At 39.5% G+C, this 23,286-nt stretch overlaps 1 protein-coding gene across 6 annotated transcripts in view; it reads left to right on the top strand.

The window, feature by feature from the left end:
- Positions 1 to 23,286, top strand: part of LOC144763258 (zinc finger protein 773-like) — a 137,773-nt gene that overhangs the window by 69,704 nt on the left and 44,783 nt on the right. For 2 of the 6 annotated variants that reach the window (XM_078648704.1, XM_078648700.1), the window contains exons 2-4: positions 11,784 to 11,910; positions 17,062 to 17,172; positions 19,323 to 19,418. In XM_078648704.1, the coding sequence (XP_078504830.1) occupies positions 11,784 to 11,910; positions 17,062 to 17,172; positions 19,323 to 19,418 (334 nt within the window). The remainder of the gene's footprint in view (positions 1 to 11,783; positions 11,911 to 17,061; positions 17,173 to 19,322; positions 19,419 to 23,286) is intronic. The other 4 variants (XM_078648701.1, XM_078648703.1, XM_078648702.1 and 1 more) reach the window with 4 other exon arrangements.

Genomic DNA, 23,286 nt, shown 5'->3' with positions numbered 1-23,286 from the left:
ATGCATGGTAAACAATCTAAAGATTTTTCACAAATAAATAATATCATCAGAGATGAAAATAGAACTCAAACTTAAAAAACTTGCTCCTAATGTGCACGTAGCATCTAATAAATTCTGGTTAATGATTAGCGCTCTAAACGTGTAGGTCGCGAATGGCAATGCTCGTGAACTTACCCGGAAAATAATGCGCGGCGTTCTCGTGGTTCAAAACACGGAAGTGTCCGAGTAAAACAGGGAGCCAATGAGGTTCTGTGATATAGGCGGGTGACGAAGTCACGTGATCTTACAGACAGAAACTAACGATCGATAATATTCATTGGCACCAAATGATAGGTGTAAATATATCCGGCGTACTCGAGTATTTTCGCTAGGTTATCAAGACTGCAGTCTTTACTATTTAACAATTTAACAATTCGCGGTCATTTCATGGGACCGGGTAGTGATTAAAACGGGCTATCTGATAGGATGTGAAGTAGTCACGTGGTACCGTTGCTAGGGGAGACGGGCTGTGTAGCGATTGGGAGGCGCTATCTGATAGGATGTAGGTTAGTCACGAGGTACGTAATGCGATGGTCAACAGACCTTCGGAAAATAATACGCGCTATAGACATAAAGAAAGTCTATTATATACAATAAAAATGTAAATATCAAAACATATGTGTGTAAATCATAACACTAAAATGGTTCACTTTCAAACTTAAATGATAAACATGATAAACATTGCAAAGCCCAATATGAACAGTATACTATAACTCTGATCTACATCTTCCTCATAGAGAAGCAAAGAGTCTCTCATTATGTCCAATGGAGTGTACTATTTACAAAAAACATGAATATTCAATCCTGTCATTAATCCTTGTGGGTTGTAGGGAATTCAATTTTTTAATCCAATAAAATTCTGCCTGTAGGCGTTGTTTCAGTGGGTCTGTGTCATGTCGTTGTGGGAGTATCTCCAGTATGGTAAATTTCAACTGTGCAATTTGATGACTGTGTTCTAGCCAATGCTGGGCTACGGCTGATTTTGTCTGCTTTGTCCTGATGTTACTTTTATGCTCCGAAATTCTAGTTTTGATTTTCCTTTCTGTTTGTCCGACATATGTCTTGCCACAGGGGCATTTGATTGCATATATTACATTTTTAGTGTCACAATTACCCTTGTATTGCAAATTGATTTTGTTACCTTTGGTTGGATGCATGAATGTATTACCGGGTATTACGTTGTTGCAATGTATGCAATTAAAACATTTAGACATTCCTTTATGTAGGATTTTTATCGATTTAGTAGATGTTAGCATTTCTTTTAAATTTCTTGATCTTTTAAAGGCAAAAGTCAGTCGATCTGTATAAAGATTGGTTAAATCTGGTTCATCTTTAATCAGTGCCCAGTGCTGGTTGATGATTTTTTTGATTTTCGTCGCTGCAGTTGAAAATTTTAAAACACATACAGTCTTTTGTTCAGTTGACTTTGATTCTGGTTTTAACAAATTCTCTCTAGACAGAGTTGCTACTTTGTTGATTGACTGCTCTAAGATATCTCTGGGATATCCACGATCCAGATATTGTTGTTGTTGATCTTTGATTGTTTTTTCTAGTATCTGTTGATCGGATGTGATTCTTTTTTGTCTTATGAATTGCGATGTAGGTAGATGTTTTTTCAATGTTTCTGGATGGAAGCTCTGAAACAATAAGCTTGAGTTACGGTCTGTGCTTTTTTTTATATACTTCAGTGTGTATATCTTGATTCAAAATGGTTATTCGTACATCTAAAAAGGATATGGTGTCTTTTTGTATGCTGTTTGTGAATTGTATTCTGGGATTCACTTGATTGAGTTCCATAATATTGAGTAGCAGTTTTTCTTTCTCTCCTTTCCAGATCATAAACAGATCGTCGATGAATCTTTTGAATATTATGAGATGGTCTGTCCAGTTGGTGTTGTTCAGGATGTGGTCATGTTCAAATTTAGACATATACATATTAGCATATGAGGGCGCCCCCCCAAAGCCCATCGAGGTTCCATTACACTGATTAAAAAACTTGTTGTTCCATTCAAAGTAACTGTGATATAATGCGAAATGCATTAGCTCAGTTAAGAAAATCTTATTAGCTTCACATTCTTGGTCTTGTAACAAGTTCCATTCAAAGGCTTCTAAGCCTTCATTGTGTGGTATGGATGTGTATAATGATACTACATCGATTGTACATAGCCAATATTCAGAATCAGGTTCTAATTCAATGCTTCTCAGTAGATTAAAAAATGCAGTCGTGTCTTTGATGTAAGTATGTCCTCTTTGAACAATTGGTTGCAAAAAACAATCTAGATATTTACCTATACTGTCTGATATGGACCCACAAGCGGACACTATAGGTCTAAATGGTGGTTTCTTCAAATCTTTATGAATTTTTGGTAGCATGTATATTTTGGGTCTCCGAGGGTATTTAGTATCCAAAAAATTTTGTGTTCTTTCATCAATCCATTTCATTTCTAGTGCATGCTCCAAAATCAGTTTAAGAGTTTTTTGATACTCTTCAGTTGGATCAATATCCAGTGGGATATATGTATTAGTATCATTTACGTGTCTGTTGACATTATCTTGATAAAAATCCGTATCCATTATAACAAGGGCTCCCCCTTTATCCGCTCTTTGGAAGGTGAGTTCAGTGTCTCTTGATAAACCTATGATGGTACTTAGTTCAGCTTTAAACAAATTGCTTTTGGTAGTTTTATTAAAATTGATTTTCTGAATGTCTGTTAGAATGAGTCTTTCGCATATTTCTATCGTTTTGTGAGAGTATGGTGCACAAAAAGTACTCTTAGGTTTAAATGTTTTAGTAGAGGTTCCTGGAGTGGAAATGGCATCTTTGAAGAAATATTTCAGTTTGAGTGTCCTGAAAAATTTAAACAGTGCTATTTCTGTCTCAGCCAAATTCGTTTTATAAGTTGGTACAAATGATGTTCCTTTATTAAGCACTGCCATCTGTGCCGGCGTCAATTCTTTAGATGATATATTGATCACTAAGTCGTTTTTTGAGCTTTCTGGCTCCTTGTTCGTTTGGCTATTTCTTCTGGTGATTCTTCTACCTCTCCTGTTGCGCCTCCGGGGGGGGCATTGGCTGCTGGGCTGATGTCTAAAAAAGACTGTTTTTTAGTGGATGTACTGGGTTGTTGAGTTTTATCCATAGGTTGTCTCATTTGTGAAATATCTGATTCAGAAACTAAACTTTCTTGTGAAGAATTGGTTGTGGGTTTAGTTTTAGGTTGTTGCCATTTTCTTTGATTATATATTTCTGCCCAGGTATATACTTCGTCATATTTGTAGTCTATAGTATCTCTTTTGTACTTTCTCACTTTTCTATCGTTTACTTCCTTTGCATATTTATCTAATTTCTTATTCACATCTTCAAGGGTAGTTTGTAGATCCGGAAATTTATCAAGTTCTTTCTTCATATTGTTGAGATCTGTCTCGATTTCTTTAAGTACTTTGGATAATTCTTGTATGATAAGCAAAATCAAATCCAGCGAACATTTGTTGAGAATTTGATGCCATTTATCAACGAATTGTTTGCTATTCTTACACAACATTGGTTTTAGAGCGATTCTTAGCCCTCTGGGTATCCTCTTGTTCTTATGATAGTGAATCAGAGTGGTAGCATGTAATCTTTGATTAATTTCCCTTTTACTGAGGAATTCAAATTGTCTGATCAGTTGAGCTGTAGTTGACACGTTCGGAATGAAGGCTCTGGTCTCCTGTATGAGTCCATATATTTCCTCTGCTGCCTCTGGAGTAAAGGCTAAGAGTTCTGCTTGTTTAGAGGTCATCTGGGCAATCTCATCTAATTGCATTTTTTCGAACTTTGTAGGTGCACTGGGGGATACTGGAGGCAAAAGTTCAATAATGAAATTAATGGATCTCCGTGCACACTTGATGTTTTATAGAAAGTTAAGGAATTCTTGGCGCGTTTCCTTGTCACACCGTGCCAGTGGTGTCTTAAATAATGTTGTCAACATGTGATTAACTATCACTGTAAGGCGCGCTGGATATACATGAAACCAACTGGTTTCTAAGCCATCTTGAAAATTATTAAATAAATCAATTCACTTCATTCTTGTATCCCCGGAGGCGCAACAGGAGAGGTAGGAGAATCACCAGAAGAAATAGCCAAACGAACAAGGAGCCAGAAAGCTCAAAAAACGACTTAGTGATCAATATATCATCTAAAGAATTGACGCCGGCACAGATGGCAGTGCTTAATAAAGGAACATCATTTGTACCAACTTATAAAACGAATTTGGCTGAGACAGAAATAGCACTGTTTAAATTTTTCAGGACACTCAAACTGAAATATTTCTTCAAAGATGCCATTTCCACTCCAGGAACCTCTACTAAAACATTTAAACCTAAGAGTACTTTTTGTGCACCATACTCTCACAAAACGATAGAAATATGCGAAAGACTCATTCTAACAGACATTCAGAAAATCAATTTTAATAAAACTACCAAAAGCAATTTGTCTAAAGCTGAACTAAGTACCATCATAGATTTATCAAGAGACACTGAACTCACCTTCCAAAGAGCGGATAAAGGGGGAGCCCTTGTTATAATGGATACGGATTTTTATCAAGATAATGTCAACAGACACGTAAATGATACTAATACATATATCCCACTGGATATTGATCCAACTGAAGAGTATCAAAAAACTCTTAAACTGATTTTGGAGCATGCACTAGAAATGAAATGGATTGATGAAAGAACACAAAAATTTTTGGATACTAAATACCCTCGGAGACCCAAAATATACATGCTACCAAAAATTCATAAAGATTTGAAGAAACCACCATTTAGACCTATAGTGTCCGCTTGTGGGTCCATATCAGACAGTATAGGTAAATATCTAGATTGTTTTTTGCAACCAATTGTTCAAAGAGGACATACTTACATCAAAGACACGACTGCATTTTTGAATCTACTGAGAAGCATTGAATTAGAACCTGATTCTGAATATTGGCTATGTACAATCGATGTAGTATCATTATACACATCCATACCACACAATGAAGGCTTAGAAGCCTTTGAATGGAACTTGTTACAAGACCAAGAATGTGAAGCTAATAAGATTTTCTTAACTGAGCTAATGCATTTCGCATTATATCACAGTTACTTTGAATGGAACAACAAGTTTTTTAATCAGTGTAATGGAACCTCGATGGGCTTTGGGGGGGCGCCCTCATATGCTAATATGTATATGTCTAAATTTGAACATGACCACATCCTGAACAACACCAACTGGACAGACCATCTCATAATATTCAAAAGATTCATCGACGATCTGTTTATGATCTGGAAAGGAGAGAAAGAAAAACTGCTACTCAATATTATGGAACTCAATCAAGTGAATCCCAGAATACAATTCACAAACAGCATACAAAAAGACACCATATCCTTTTTAGATGTACGAATAACCATTTTGAATCAAGATATACACACTGAAGTATATAAAAAAAGCACAGACCGTAACTCAAGCTTATTGTTTCAGAGCTTCCATCCAGAAACATTGAAAAAACATCTACCTACATCGCAATTCATAAGACAAAAAAGAATCACATCCGATCAACAGATACTAGAAAAAACAATCAAAGATCAACAACAACAATATCTGGATCGTGGATATCCCAGAGATATCTTAGAGCAGTCAATCAACAAAGTAGCAACTCTGTCTAGAGAGAATTTGTTAAAACCAGAATCAAAGTCAACTGAACAAAAGACTGTATGTGTTTTAAAATTTTCAACTGCAGCGACGAAAATCAAAAAAATCATCAACCAGCACTGGGCACTGATTAAAGATGAACCAGATTTAACCAATCTTTATACAGATCGACTGACTTTTGCCTTTAAAAGATCAAGAAATTTAAAAGAAATGCTAACATCTACTAAATCAACAAAAATCCTACATAAAGGAATGTCTAAATGTTTTAATTGCATACATTGCAACAACGTAATACCCGGTAATACATTCATGCATCCAACCAAAGGTAACAAAATCAATTTGCAATACAAGGGTAATTGTGACACTAAAAATGTAATATATGCAATCAAATGCCCCTGTGGCAAGACATATGTCGGACAAACAGAAAGGAAAATCAAAACTAGAATTTCGGAGCATAAAAGTAACATCAGGACAAAGCAGACAAAATCAGCCGTGGCCCAGCATTGGCTAGAACACAGTCATCAAATTGCACAGTTGAAATTTACCATACTGGAGATACTCCCACAACGACATGACACAGACCCACTGAAACAACGCCTACAGGCAGAATTTTATTGGATTAAAAAATTGAATTCCCTACAACCCACAGGGATTAATGACAGAATTGAATATTCATGTTTTTTGTAAATAGTACACTCCATTGGACATAATGAGAGACTCTTTGCTTCTCTATGAGGAAGATGTAGATCAGAGTTATAGTATACTGTTCATATTGGGCTTTGCAATGTTTATCATGTTTATCATTTAAGTTTGAAAGTGAACCATTTTAGTGTTATGATTTACACACATATGTTTTGATATTTACATTTTTATTGTATATAATAGACTTTCTTTATGTCTATAGCGCGTATTATTTTCCGAAGGTCTGTTGACCATCGCATTACGTACCTCGTGACTAACCTACATCCTATCAGATAGCGCCTCCCAATCGCTACACAGCCCGTCTCCCCTAGCAACGGTACCACGTGACTACTTCACATCCTATCAGATAGCCCGTTTTAATCACTACCCGGTCCCATGAAATGACCGCGAGTTGTTAAATTGTTAAATAGTAAAGACTGCAGTCTTGATAACCTAGCGAAAATACTCGAGTACGCCGGATATATTTACACCTATCATTTGGTGCCAATGAATATTATCGATCGTTAGTTTCTGTCTGTAAGATCACGTGACTTCGTCACCCGCCTATATCACAGAACCTCATTGGCTCCCTGTTTTACTCGGACACTTCCGTGTTTTGAACCACGAGAACGCCGCGCATTATTTTCCGGGTAAGTTCACGAGCATTGCCATTCGCGACCTACACGTTTAGAGCGCTAATCATTAACCAGAATTTATTAGATGCTACGTGCACATTAGGAGCAAGTTTTTTAAGTTTGAGTTCTATTTTCATCTCTGATGATATTATTTATTTGTGAAAAATCTTTAGATTGTTTACCATGCATGTTTATTTGTATCTAAATCCACTATATGCAATGATATATTGTTATGACTCTGTAAGTTCGGTAACTGAATACTAAGGTCCTGTATGCTTTCATTTTATAGGCCCCTGATGAAGGTTTACACCGAAAGGCATTGGGCAGGAAGGAAATAATGTATGAATTAACACAAAGAAAAGAAGTAAAAATATTCATGAATGAAATGAATCACCTTTGATTTTGAAGAAATCCCTTTAAAGGAATAAATATATTCTTAAGATGGATACAAGAATGAAGTGAATTGATTTATTTAATAATTTTCAAGATGGCTTAGAAACCAGTTGGTTTCATGTATATCCAGCGCGCCTTAGAGTGATAGTTAATCACATGTTGACAACATTATTTAAGACACCACTGGCACGGTGTGACAAGGAAACGCGCCAAGAATTCCTTAACTTTCTATAAAACATCAAGTGTGCACGGAGATCCATTAATTTCAAAATTAAAACATAACAAATATAAAATACTATTTACCAAACAGAACAATGCACGAGACATGCGCTAGAAGCATGTCCAATACATTACCACATCACAAACCCTATCTTAAGCACTAACTGCATGTTTTTCTTGTACACTGGAGCCCCACTCATAGCATCATTATACAGAAAAGCAAGCATTTGCAATGCAATAGGTCTTGCATTTACGCAAGTTTGAGCTATTGGCATTGTAAAAGTAATTGCCTTTTATTTACATAGATAAAAGGCATTGTCATTTATAATGCTAATAGCTTAAGCCCTCGCAAATGCAAGAACTATTGCATTGCAAATGCTTGTTTACAAAGCAACAGTGGGAAACTTTTATCACCCATCATTGCTACATCATAGCAGTGTATATCCAGATTTCGAATTGTGGTCTCAGTAATATATATATATAATACACCAATAATCAAAGGATTATGGGTCTCTCCATACCCAGTTCAAGCTGTCAGTATCTACCTGCTAATGTAGTCTGTTCTGAGCATTCTCTTCTTCCAGGTGCATCCCCTATAGGAGGACATGACCCTGAAGAGTGAAGAGGGACATGCTCAGTAATTTTGTTTCTTTGTGAAAGAGCCATGAGCCATCTCCTATCTGCTTATAGGTGCAATACAAAGAAGACACAGTATCTAAAGATAGGGTCTTTAGAATCCTGCTACTGTAGAGATGCTTTATAGGGTTGCTTTCAGGTGCAAGAGTGGCTCCGACTGACGCATGTGCATCTTGATGCTGTGCTTGGGCATAGTGGGGTTAAGACATTTTTAAGAAATAAGCATTTAGACATAATCACACCGGCAGGTAATGTGTTAGCTAGGTGGTGGTACAATTCTGTTTGACAGTGGTCAGATTAGTTGAACACCACCAGTAGAGGTGCAGAGATGCGGAGGATAATATCAAATGGGGCAAAAGGTATTTCAACATAAAAAGCTTCAAGATAGTACCTGGGTGGTCACGTTTGAGAAAACAGGAGAACTCAATGATTAACTGCCTGATTTCATGTGATCAGTAAGGTGGAGCCTATGAAGCGATATATCTGACGCTAACCTTACCTCCTAGCAAATAATTCCTAGGTTCCACAGGTCAAATAGAAATATGAGCTGAAAGCGGCTCTGGAAGTTTGTGAACATTCACGCACTCCTAGTGTGGAGGGTGGGACAGGATCATTGTTCATGTTAATGATTCAAGAGTCCGACTTCCATCTGGGTTAATTTTAGTTTACCGTATTTGTATGTTGAAAATCGGCTACTATCTGGCAGAAGCCCAATATCACACAGGTAAGAGAGTTACCAACGAGCAGAGGTTTCAATTCTTTGTCAGTGTGATTTGCAGCCTTGGGTCACATAGACTAGATTAAATGCTGTTAAAGAGATGACCCGGCGGCCGTAGTCTTCTTACGCCGTGCTTAGTCTTAAACTTGGAAAGAAACAACAACAAAACGAGCGCGGTGCCCCAAAAGCAGGCGCCACGCTCAGTGTTACAGTTTATAAAAATAAATAAATAAAAAAAGCGGTGTCCCTGAAGCGGGCGCCGCGCTCAGTTTTGTCTGGGCGCATGCACTAGGAAAGTGAAAGCGCGACGGGAGCAGCACAACCCTGAAACTAACTAGGAGGAGAGGGGAAGGGAGGAAAAGTAAATGCAAGCCATGCGCGTGCTGTGTTCAAATGCCAGCCCTACTTGGGGACAGGAGATGTGCACGGGTACGGAGTGCACACCTGTCCATACTCGTGCACATCTCCTGTCCCCCTTCGGCAGAGAAACCGACGACAACAGGTCTCGCCAAGGCGAGCAGCGCATGTGCTTCATCGCTAGCCGCGACCTAAAAAAACCATCTTATCAGGAGCCGTAGACAGCAGACTTGTGGCACTCTCCGTATGGCAGAACAGTCACTGAAGTACCAACGAAATGTGCAGAAAGCACCTTCTAAGATACCTTTATATGTATCTAAGACATTTGCAATAAAAGCGAACACCAAATAACCTCTGCCATCTAGCAATTAACATAAGCAATTTAACTTATGTATTTAACCGATAACAGGAGCTAAAACACTGGTCAGTCAACTCTAACATGACTTCTTCATTGTCAAACATGTGGTCTTGTGAATTTCGTTGTGGGGATTATTGCACAATAGCCGGCCCAAAATAGCACTAAGACCCAGGGAGACTGTTTGACCTAGTATAATAAACTCCAAATGTAATTATTTCTTAACTCATCCTCTTTGTTGGCATTAGTGTAAAGAGAATACCCTACTGCAATTATCTGTGTGTTTTTTTCTGATTGCAGTAAGATGTTGTGGTAACCTAGCAATATGGGAAAGACCTCTCCTCGATATGTGGTTCCAAAAAATAAATGTATTGGGTCTTGTATTGTAGGATTACAAACTGGCATGGAGAGAAGTCTTCACTAGTCTAAAGCAATTCCTACATCTTTTTTTCAGATTGTCAGCTGAAACAATTTGTTTACCTGTAAAGTTTACCTGTAAAGTTTTATTGCACAGTCCTTTTCCCTGATGTATTGATTCTGACCTCCAGCCTGGAAAAGGGATACCCTGTTAAAAGGGCTAAAGAGAGTCCTAGAGCAGGTTTCAAGTAAGCAAGAGAGAGGAGAGAGAGGGGGGGGGGGGATTTGGCAGTAGAGGAGTAAACTGTGCGGTTCCATAAAGAACAGGGCTTAAAACTCAGTATTTCAGATGTGATCAAGCAACACCACATTTTGGTGGCTGTACTCCTACGTACTTCTAGAGTGTAGTTGCGTAATGAAGGCACCCTCAGTGCGAGGGGGCCCCCTAATCACAGCACACTAGCCTAAGAGCTCCTGAATGAGTACGGTGGGGGGCTCTCCATGTACTTGGGGCTCTCCATGTACTTTGCAAGAGAGAGGCCCTCAAGTTTTGTTACGCCACTGACAGTGTGGTGTGTTAATTTCCCTATAAGGCAGGTCTGTCAAAAAGTCAAGTGTTTCTAGGGTTTTGTTTCGCATGTTAGACCTCCTCGGTCATTTGATTGCAGCATGGTGTCCCTGTATGCTATGCAGTGAGGTGCGCTAGCATCCCTAGAGAGCAATATTGTGGAAAGGTGTTCTGGGACGTAGAGCAGAGTAGTGTCAGTACGATTTTGATGAAACGGTAGGACAATCACCGCAGCACCAATACAATTCCAAAAACGAATGGGTCATACTGCAACATTAAATCTAACTTTGCTGCAACTGAGTCAGCTATGATGCTTGCCAGTTGAGAACTGATAACAACACCACCATAAGACGTCTGTTGTATATATAATACCACAGCAACAGGCACTAATTCAGCCCTCATCACACTTCAGATCAATTCAGTTCAAAAGATAGGGCATCATTGTTTCTGTTTTGTGGAAGTACTATTAGAACATTGGAATGGTGAGCCTTGTTATAGTCCCTCGACTTTGACTCAGGCCTTTATCTCTGGAGCGTACCTTTAATGGCCTGTAGAGCCTGCTGTGTCGGGCTCTAAGGCTATATTGAGCGTTTAGTGAAGCTGTATTCATTCAATTAAATTCTTTTTTATGGTCTGTACTGTAATTTTTTAACTATTCATTTCGAATGTTTCAGAAACTGAACAGGCAAAAGAATTTAAATTCAAACTGAAGTTATAATTATGGAGATTGAAAAATGGATAAGCTGGGTTTATTAGGCAAAGGAATGTATGCATTTGCTCACTAGCTTCTAACACCATGCAAGTCTCTTTTACTGCCCGGTAAAGGGACCTGTGTGCAGTCATAAGCTAACAACTGCTTGATCCTATTAATTTTATATTTTTTATTATCTGCCATACTTAAGAAAACAAAAATTGTTTGTTAGTTTTTATGTATCTGCAATCACTCAAAATAAACCCATAAACCTATGATGGGCCAGAGTGGTACTGCTGTGAAAGACAAGGATTGAAATTGGATATCTTATATTTTTAATAAAAATATTTTGATGTTTGATTTAACATGATTGACACAATGAAATGGTTTCTGACTGCCATGGGAAACTTTATACCACACAGTTATTGCTTTGACGCAGTTTATTGTGTACGCTTTCCTCTTCAAGGCACAGGTTACGTTGCATGATGTCGCTGCCTATTTCTCCGAAGAGGAGTGGAAGCTTTTACAAGAATGGCAGAAGGAACTTTACAAGAATGTGATGAATGAAATCCACCAGGCTTTGATTTCTCTGGGTAAGTTTATATTACTTATCGCTGTAGTGTAAGTCAGTAGAATTGAATTGGCAGACAAATTTGAACAGGTCTATTCTAGACATTTTTAGGTCAGGCATTAGTCAAGCCCTATAGTTTTTCGAAAATTCAAAATACATAATTATATACAGGCCTTTCAGTCAGCCCTCTTTATCCATTGGTCTGTTGTATGACAATTAGAATTTGCTTCCACCCTCCACACTATACAGCATTAGGTAATGGATAAGCCAACTTAAGCCACTGGCTTCCCTCTCTGGGAGTGACAGGATTAAACCCTGTGCGCAAAGTGTACATTAATTTAAAAAGTAGTCTCCTCAATAAAGTTTGCACCACAGACAGTACTACCAGGCCTTTGCTACCAGCTGAAGTCCACCATATCTCACCTGGGCACTGCGAACAGCATCCATCTTCAAAAGTGCTTTAAAACCATTCAGAGATGCCCACCCTTGTGTCGGCAAGCACGGACAGCTATCGTAGAATTGTTTTTATTACACTTCAGTAAAAAAAAACATAAGAAAATAACCACCCGTGCATTTATGTGCATGGATGTGTGGCTATCTCTGAATGTTTTTTCTTACCCTTTAGCACAAAAAAAGTTAAAAGATTGTTGTGTGTGCATGTACACATATGTCTAGCCATCTTACAATGGTTTTTGACAACATATAACAGTTCTACTCCAAAATATCTGCCCATGTGTCTTCATGCTTACACATGTTTAGGTGGCCATCTTTTAATGTTTTCAGCTCTACTTTACCAACAATCATTCAAAGAATGAAACATTGGCAAGTCCACTAGCTCAGCATTCAATGCCCAACCTATTGGCTGTGCCAGTGCGTGTTATAAATGTATTTTGGTTTAACTACTTAATTAAAGTAGAGTCACACACTGTCCTCTTCTCCTTTTGTTTTACATTTCCCCCAGAATACTTGAAAAGAAAGTCCAAGAAAAACGCATTTAGTGTCCATCTGGATGCCACAGTGTGGACTTTATTATACAGAAGAGTTTTATTGCCATTTTTATTTCATTTGCTCAGTACTTTACACCAAAGTGCAGTACAACAACTATGCAGTCAATATACAAATGTTTAAAATGGTAAATAGAATAATGCACAGTGTTCACTGTTAAGCAGGAGACTGCCACTAAGCCTAGGAGAGTAAAACTATTTTAGAAACCAATCATATTGAGAATTGTGCGAGGCAGCATGGCTAGTAAGAGAGATTGAATTCAGAAACATGAGGAGAATAAATAGAATGGGCTGTAAGGATGGAAGAGCAGAAGGAGTAATCAAAAGGACCAGGAGAGTGTGACAAAGAAAAGCCCTGTGCTGGGTATGGCGAATCAGTGGACTGATGCATTGATTCCAGAGGGCTGTTTTTAGGTCTCGCCTACGCAGCGCGCATGCGCTGCATAGGAGAGAGAGCTTATGCCATCGGCACAGCTTTGGGGGATAAAAACGTGCAGGCGTTGCATTGCTTGCAATGGCAACGGGTGCACGTCTGGCGTTTTGTTTTGCGGGAGCGCGCAGCGCCATATGTTGGTGCCATATGGTCGCACGCTCCTGCAAGGGAATCGCACAGGCCCCTTCCCCTGCTGCCGCGCCCCTTTTTCTTCTCTGCTCTTTCCCTCGCCCCTGCTCTCCCGCCTTGCTCTTCTCTCTTTGATACTGCGGCGCGGGCGCTTGTTTCACCAGGCTGCTAGTACTTTCAGAAAATAAAAACAGTAGTTTACTGCCGTGGGGTTCTCTTGCATTGAATATTAGTGAAATACCAAAAATCTAAACTCCCTTGAAAATCCGTAAATTCCTCTTTCGAAGAATACGACAGACTCTCTTATTTGTTTCTGTCATGTCTGGAAACGGCCCCTGTCTATATTGTTGCAAATGTGTGCCTCTGAGAAGCACATAACATACCTTCAAAGCCTGCACATGAAAACAATTAAACTCTCCGTGCCTCGAACGTGTTTGCCAATTTGATATACACAAGTCTGTTTAAATGAGGGAAGACACGGCCGATGACCCCTGTAACGTACTCAAAGAATGCGCCCAAGATAAACAGGTCAGACAGGTCAGCAGTATTTCTGCAGCACTTTTACAGCATTTACATCACATCATAAATGTTCCAGCGTTCTGTAACTATCACAAACGTTTGAAAGCAGAAACATTCACTTGAAAAAGCTTTTATGCCGAAGAAAACTCCCAATTTTGTGCAGGGTTTTTCTTAGCGAATTTTTTTGGGTCTCAATCGTTTTGATGGTTGAAAAGCTTGCAAAGTTTTGCTGGAAATGTCATGTTTGCAAAGGAAAAGCTTTACTACCCTAATCATGCATGGTTTGATAAAAATAAATCTAAATCAGAATAAAATAGACTGGTACTTTGGGCTGCACTGTTCATACAGGACCAGGCTCAAATTTGATGTGTGAATGATTGGACAGCCTTCCGCCTCTTCAGAAGAACATTATTTGCTGCACCCATACTGTTGTAGGGGTCAGACTGGACAGGGCTGTGCTGCTGCCAGCTGTGCACCTACATGGATCAGGGTCTTCGGAAGAAGATAATACAAGCATTGGCATAGCCAGTAGGTCCTGCTTTTGAGACCTTATATGTATTTAGTTATGCAGGACAATATCCTTGGTGCAACAACATCAACTGTTGCATGGCTAAACACTTATAAGTTCCAAAAGCGAGTCCTATTGGCTATGCCAATACTTGTTAATGCTAAAGTTACTGGCTCAAAACCTAGTGAATTCACTCAGCCTTTTATTCTTCATCCAAAATGGGTCCAGTTGAGTTAGGTAACAATACATGGCTGAAGCTCTCAATTATGCCCGGAGTTCTCCTTGTGGGTAAAGGTGCACTCTAAATCTGTTACATTATGTTTATTATGACAGCAGGAAGGCATATCCCAAAAAGAAATGGGTAACTAGTAAAGAGTTTAGGTTTAAGGATAAGCTGAAGAGACAGCGTACAAGAAGTAAGGAGCCCAATATAAGACAGAAAGCAATAAGGAATTCTTATTGGAAAGGATGGTAACCCTAATGCCAGTGGTAAGTGGGAAATACCGACCACTATGACATTCTGCACATTGCTGACAGGAAAAATACTCCAGATAGGTGAAAACCACTGCCCTCACAGTTCACCACTGTTAATTCTTTGGGGTGATATTTTTATCACCACCAGTTTAAGATGTGCTACTGACTGTAAATATTTGACAACCCTTCAGCTAGGCAGCCCTAACCGCTGGTGACACCCCAAGTCGTGTGGTATAAGGTGGTAACCACTGGCTGTTGGTGGGAATCTCTAGCACATGGTGGGCATCCCTGACATCTTGTGCCTACCCAAACTCCTGATTGCATATCTGATATACAGCGGGTATCCCCCACATCTCTTGGGTGCGCCAGGCATCTGGTGAACATCCTTAACATCTCTAACATCTTGTACCTTCCCCATCATTTGATTGGCATTTCTGGCATACAGTGGGTATTTCCCGCATCTCATGGATGCCCCAGACATCAGGTGGGCATCCATATCATAACAGCACATTCCAGGCATATAGTGATCACCCCTCGGCTCTCTTGTGCATCGTTGACTTAATGTAGGTATCCTTGGCATGCACATTTGAGGCAGTACCTGATAAGCAGTAGTAAATATGAGTAGTTGAAGAAAATGATAAGCTGGTATTTGAGAGGCCACATTAGCTAATTTACCAAAAATTAGAAGCTGGGTTTGAAAACAAAACGTATATGTTCAGAAAATAACAGACTGATGTTTAAGAACAAAACAAGAGGGTTTCCCATATGAGTATCCCACATAAGCTGATATTTGTCTGAGAATTCTTGATGAGTTGTGAGCTCTTATTTCTGATGTTATTGCCTTGATGCCTAAGGGTCCTTGCTGCAATGCATGAAAAGAAAAGTTTCATATTCATTGCCCATATTATTTAAACTTACAGTGAAACATGTGCTTTGTAGCCAGTATATTTTTTAACTGTTTTTGGCTCCATTTTTCTTCGAATTGTAGGCAGGAAAGGAAGTGTCTTGCTTGCTTTGCATACTGTTTAATTTGTGGTTGTGATTTGTACCCCTCTAATATTCCACTGCCACTGACTGAACAGGAAGTGGGAAGATGGCCGCACCCTGTTCTCATAATAATTCATAGTGAGTATGTGATGTGGTAAGATAAAGCAACCTATGGCAGATTATTGGCTTTGGTGAGTTGTGTTCGAGCCAAATAATAGAACAGGTGTGAGGTTTTTGAAACATTGCAGAGAAGGAGATGATCTAAAGTTCCCCGCACAGGGCAATGTATAGGTATTCATTGGAAATGTATTTTGAGATGCAGACCAAAATGGAAGCTAATCAATTATGATTGAAAGGTCTGGTAACTGAAGTGAGTGTAAACTGAAGTGGATATAAAGAAAAATGCTTCATGGTGCTAAAAAAAGAAAACGTGGGGATGCCATGTCTCTAGGCAGCAACTTGCTTTACACTTGTTTGAACCTGCCTCTTTAGAAACATCACCCAACATCACATAAATTGTAGCTGTGCTTTCTTCATATATGTAATATACATGTTATATAGGGGCGACCTCTATCCCTGTTTTGCACCGCAGTCATGGAGTCCCGGTGTTCATGGAGGAAGTGAACCTGATTTTTATATATATATATATATATATATATATTTATATATATAATATTTCAGGAGAAAAAAAACATTACAAGGGTTGTAAACCTCAAATTGCGTGCATTATTCTGAAATTATTGTTTCTCTTGAGTGATTGTTTGAATCAGTTCTTGTAAATGGACACTGTGCAGCTTTTCTCGGGCATACACCCAGAGAGTAATCCAGGTTACCTCTGTACTATTGTATGCACTAAATTATGGAATCGAATCTCCCAAGGCTGCAGTTTGTATAGCCCACCTTTATCCCTTGTTAACTTCTTCCCAAGTACTAAATCATCGTGGAGAGTCATGCTTTATCCGATTAGGTAATTCACAATAAAATGCATACAGAGTTCTGTGTTTAGTTAGATTGTGGTGGATGTTCAATCATCTCATATTCTGCATAGTGTATACTGCATTATATTTGGTTATTCCACAAGTTGCTGTAAATATTTATCATGTTTACTTTTAATGACAGGTCCTCTTATTGCTTCTTCAGTCTATTCACTAAGAGTCAAGGGAAAGGAAGATCTGTGTCATGTGGACAAGCGGGATAACGATAGAAGCCACCGGGCTAACCCTTTCACATGTGAGTGATACCAAATAATTTCAATATTCGGTCAACAACAAAAAGATGGGCCAGTAGTTCTCACTATACATATACAGAAGGATTTTTCCCTGATCATGCATGTTCCACAGTGGACTCCAACATTTAGCTAGGAGATTAATCTCTGTATAAATTAGATATTACATAGGGGCCGATTACGATGGCGGACGGACTGGAGTCCGTCCGCCATCGTGGTGGTGACCGGGACCGTCAGCAATTCATGCGCAGTCCCGCACACCCAATTAGGATGCGACCGTCACCATGCGGTCGCTTTTTGCACTTTAACATTGCGGCAGGTGCTGCTGACTGCAGCACCCGCCGCGATGTCCAAAATGCATGCTGTGCATTTCACTGCACTACTTGGCAGGCACCACACGGTGCCTGCCACTTGGTGCAGTGAAATTTTGGAGTGGTGCCATGGGTACCCCCCCCCCCCAGTGCACCCACACCTCCCCACAACACAAGGGGGGCCCGCAACAAGCCCCCAAACCAATCCCCACCAACCTTTCCATGGCGGTTTTGCCGCCATGGAAAGGCCATTTTATGGATGCAGACCGCTCCGCTCGTAACGATTGCCTGTGGCGGTTCCATGATGGACAGTCTTTGCGTCCGCCACGTCGCAGTCTGGATCCCCCGCAATTGTAATGTGGCGGGTAAAATCGCAGTCCGATGGAGGAAGGTCCGCCACCGTAATGACCCCCATAGTAATAACAACCCTTTGGTCATGACTGATAAGCGAAAAGATGTTATCCACTAAAAACTCTTACCCGCCTGTATGTCCTGGCATGTTTCACTGATAAGTAAAGTGTATGTGTAGCCTTTATATACTGGCTGCCAAGCGTAATATGTTGCTGTCCTTGATCTTTTACTTTGGAATGACTAAGAAGAACACCTATGTGTTAAATCTACATTTCTCAGAACAATAAATCAGTGATCATTCCACTAACGTTGATTTAGATATTCCTACAAATTTATTAAATCGGTGACACTTGGAAATGAGACTTTCAGTATCGGGATAGACATGAGAGCACACCAATAAAGAATAAAATATGGCATTGTACACATGTGAATAACAGAACGTGCCATATTAAGAAGTAAATTAGTTGACTGTGATTTATTGTGACACATTCTCTGAGTAAAGTGTCAATATAGAAACCAACATACAGCAATAGCCAACTAAGGAGTTTTATTACATCTCATTTTACAGATCTACTATATATAGTACAGGTGTAACAGTAACCTAGACATTTAAATAAGACAATACAAAGAACAAAAGAGTAGAATTGTAGGTTCCTTATACAGAAACCTAATAATTAACGACCAGTCCGTTTTATTTATACTAGGAACATATTCTATTGAAAGTATTCTTTCGAAGGATTCTCTATATTTTTTATGATTTCCAGGGATGAGGTTAAGTTCTCCTAGGGCCTCCTTGGCTTTCTTTTCTATATGTGCTCAATATCTAGCAGAAAGCCATCCAGCTTGGAGCTAGAACTGGAATATAGATGAACACTGTGGAGAAATTATAAGGGTTCATGTTGCAAAGGTACTTACTAGGAAAGTAAAGGGGCGGTGAAGGGGACAACCAGGAGGCGGTATCCTTCATAGAATAGCCCATAACAATAGTTGTGCCATTCTGTTCTCAGGTATTTACGGCCCTGTGTAATTAGTATATATATTCAAATAAAGAAGGGTACGATTGTTATACCCTAAACTATAATCTTAGCCCCGCCCTCACCAGTGCACTGGGCAGACTGTCACAATAACTTACTGGTCGAGTCCCATGTTCCCTGGCAGCATGATAGAGGTTAATGTTCTGAAAATATTTAAGTGGTCGATTCTAATTTCAGCCATGGTGGCAAGGACAGGGGAATCGTTTCCCAGTTCCTCTAGAGCAACATCTAAAGATGGGGCATTTATACATGGAGATTACACTGTAAATTAGGCTGTGTTTTATGTATGTGCTTGCTTGATCAATTTATTGTACAGAATCTACCAATTCTTTATAGCAGTGGACAAAACACTGTGACTCATTAAAGATATCTGATAACTACTTTCACTGGCGATCACAATGTAGTTAATGTTTGTTTTCTATTGTGTAAAAAATCATTAAACTAGATTTTTCTTATAAGCAGCAGCAACTGAGGTCATTTCCGTTGTGATTAAAGATGAGGAAGTGGAAGACCAAGAAGATGTTGCAACTAGGAAAAACATGACTAGTTCCACAGGTGAGTGTACCTGTTTGTTTGGAGTCGCAGGATGTACATCTTTGAGTTAGCTTCCTGTCTTACACCACAACGAAGCAGCCTGTATATTCAGTTCATCATAATATATTTTACAATCCTTTACACCACTATTCTCCTATGGTCTACCATGTATTCTCAAAGAGAACTCCAGCTACACCTCTGCTGTCACTACTTTGAGCCTCAGTGTCTCATATGGATTCTTCATCATTCAGATAAAAAACACATGTCTTATTCACATGCAGAGATTTAATCATATTGGAAAATTCTCCAAATTTGTTGCCTGGCTTTTTAGGTCTCGCTATAGCCATTGCGTAAGGGATGCTTTGGGAGAATTAAGTAAGGGGCTTTTAAAAATGCTCCCAAAGTTTGCAGGCAGACTGGGTACAGTGCATGTGTGCCGGGCGCGCGCACCATTTGTCCGCCTGCAACTTTTGGGAGCAATTTTGCGGCCGCTTTGATGTTCTCAGTGAGCCGCGTGGCCACTGAGAACATCAAAGCGGCCGCGAAATTGCTCACCATTTCCCACCCCCTACCTTATCCCACTTCCTGCTTGTTGTTACTGCCTGTCAACCTTCCACTCAGTTCTGTGGAAATTTACGTTTCCAGTTCCGTAAATAAAAAAAAAAGTGTCATTTTGTAGGCATGAGCATAGGAGGATCATACACTCCTTCAAAATAACGTGACCGCCACGTAATTGCGCCTTTTTAATTTTAAAAAAAACAAATAAACATTTACTTATTTTCCCTAGCCATGTTACACAACACTGCAGATGCTGTACAGCTTAGCTAAAAACAACTGGCAAAGACAATAGGTCCAAAGGGCAAGATACTGCCTTTGCCAGTGCATGGTTGAGAACGGGTCCCAAAGTTATTTTCATCATGATAATAATAAGGGCTCACAGTTTCATGTTATTTATTTTTTTGAATGTCTGTCTACAAGTGAACATATATATTTTTGTCCTTTTGAATATTAAATAATCCTTTTTTTGCGAGAAAAAAAAAAGTGGAAAATGGTACACCTCCACAAGTAGTTTACATGTAATTGGAACTTGAGCTTAAACATCAGCAGGATTTGTGTGCGCAAAGGAGCAATACGTAATAAAGCAGTACAATCACCTGAAAAGTATAGTAATACAAAAATGTGGGTGTATTAACAGTTATATAAGCTTCTTCAGGAATCCTCATCTGTTTGTTTATAAGCTCTATGATGTTAATAGTCACATACCGTGGCCTTACAAGCTTGAGTGACTGCATTGATAGACATTAAATGAAGGTCTAATGTCAGTTTTTTAAAGTACGTAGAGACAGTGATAAAGATTACTTTCAACATGTATGTGTAAGAGCATGTAAAAGAAAAATGAGAGCCTTCATTATAAAGCAGATTTATTTCTCTTCATAGAATATTAGGAAAACAGGGAACTTTCTTTCATAACATGCACTGATGATTGATATGCAACACACACCAAAAAGACTATGAGCAGCAGGAAAGAATAACAGGATTAAATATGATTAACAAACTCCCATTAGAAAAATTGTATAAAAGGTGTGCATCGCTAGAGTGCACCCGAAATGACATACATAGAGCACCACAAGCGTGGATTACCAGCCATTAGGCTACAAATCACAGTAATTAGCAGCAGAGCGGTTTGCAACGCCCAGGGCCTCTACTTATGTAAACGTCAGTCCTGAGAGGTGCCCTGGTAGGCAGTCATTCCTGGGCCAAGGCATTCCTATGAAGGTTCTTCTGCCGTAAGCACTTCTTAAGTGACCCACGTTCAGTGTTAAAATATTTGCTGAGAGCTCAAAAAGCCAAAAGCAAACACCTACGTGAATGAGTCTAAGCGACAAGAACTCATTACTCCAAACCCTTCCTGTACTAAACGAAGGTCTGTCTAACGGAGCTACTTCAAGTAAGCTTTGGGACAAATTTCAGAACTTTCAATTTCAATTTATTTAGTCTTTATTTCGACTTTTGAGTCACAAAAGACACAAAATTTAAAAACATTACATAACAATAATATTAACAGGAAGTTACATCTTTAGGATCGACAGATTATAATTTCCACAAACATGGTAATTCATCATGACCAATTAAAAAACATAAATATTGTGTTGTAAATAAAAACATTTAAAAGTTGATAAAAAATATTCCACAGATATACTACAATGGGTTTATGGGAGCTACAGTACTTTCAATTTGCTATTACGGATTGACCACATCCACTTTAAAAATTTTGCAAGCGCGATCACAAAAGCATCAGAACAATCTGCCTGAAATATCCTCAGTGCTGCTGTCCCAGTCTGAATCCCCTTTAGGATACAGATCGACCTAATTCATTTATAGCGAGGAGCTTTATACTCTGGGCATTCAAACAGGACATGAGCAATGCTTTCCGTGTGTGATATACAGAAAGGGCACGAGCGGTCATTTTTACTTTTTGACCATTTACAGGTAACTGAGTTAAGAGGGAGGGTCCCAACCCTAAACTGGTGAAACAGTTTCCTGTCAAGTGGCGATGTAATTAAATCCCAATATCTCTCGTACGAAGGAAAATGTTTCAACTCCAAAAAAGCCCTAGTGAGCGAAGGGTCGGTGTGTGACTGGAACACCTCTTGTGATACCATCGCCCAATACGCTTCTCTTAGCTTCGTTTTTGAGCGGAATACGCTCTCCTGGGGATTGTCCCATAACTCCCTCATACCTATGGCCTTAAGTAAAGTTTTGACCTTCCTAAACCATATGAGTTTACCCCCTGTATCCATGTTTCGTGTTTCCAGGAAGGCTGACGCATAATGAGAGAGTTCAGGCGTCACCCACAGTCTCCTCCAATACGCTATTGGTCTAAACCTACAAATATCCTGTAAGCTATTACTCCCCAAATCCAAACGTAATGGTACAAGAGGTGTAGCGTGTGGGAGCCCTGTTATACAGCGAAGAAATGTATTATGTGCCATTTGCAAGCCCGTAATGTCAGAAACCCCCCATAGTTCTGCACCGTATAACATAGATGATCTAACTTTTGTATCGTAGATTTTAAGTACTGGGGTCAGTGGTTTGGTGGCTGAAGACTTAAACTCTCTTGTTAGCACACCCGTCAACTGAGCATGCTTGGAGGTTAAATATGACATGTGTGGCTTCCACTGAAGCCTAGAGCCTAATATAATGCCCAGATAGCTGAAACTGTTCGTCTGTTCCAGGAGTTCCCCATTCATAAAAACTCTGCCCCTGATGTTCTTATTCTTGTGCATGACCATGAATTTGGTCTTAGAAACATTTACAGATAACCCATGGTCAGTACAGAATTTTTCAAAGCAGCCGATTGATTTCTGAAGCCCTTCCTGGGTCTTAGATACTAGGAGGGTATCATCGGCAAACATTAACAATGGAACCGAGGTACCATTCTGTTTAGGAGCATCTGTGTGGGAATCTCTATAATAATCTATGACCCGATTTATATATAGGGTAAATAATGTGGGTGCCAGCACACATCCTTGTCGGACACCTCTTAACGTTGGAAATCTGTCAGTCATCTGACTCTGGGTGCCCCATCTCACCTGCGCATAATTATCATCATGCAATTTGATCAATACTGTTAGCAGCTCGGGTGGCATGCCTTGGTCATGAAGCGCACGCCACAACCTATCTCGTGGGACAAGATCAAATGCAGCCTTCAGGTCAACGAATGCTGCGTAGAGTGTACCGCCCCCCCAAATTACCCATTTCCAGTAAATTGTGGAAAACCTAAAAACTTGATCCACTGTACTGGTGGAGGGTCGGAAGCCAGCCTGTAAATTAGACATAACCCCCGATTCATCCATCCAGTTCTGGATCCTGAGGAGTAACATTCTGG

Source organism: Lissotriton helveticus, chromosome 6 (assembly GCF_964261635.1).
Source record: "Lissotriton helveticus chromosome 6, aLisHel1.1, whole genome shotgun sequence".
Taxonomy (NCBI): domain Eukaryota; kingdom Metazoa; phylum Chordata; class Amphibia; order Caudata; family Salamandridae; genus Lissotriton; species Lissotriton helveticus.
Note: the sequence above shows the minus strand (reverse complement) of the source record. Positions and strands in the feature narration are given on the sequence as shown.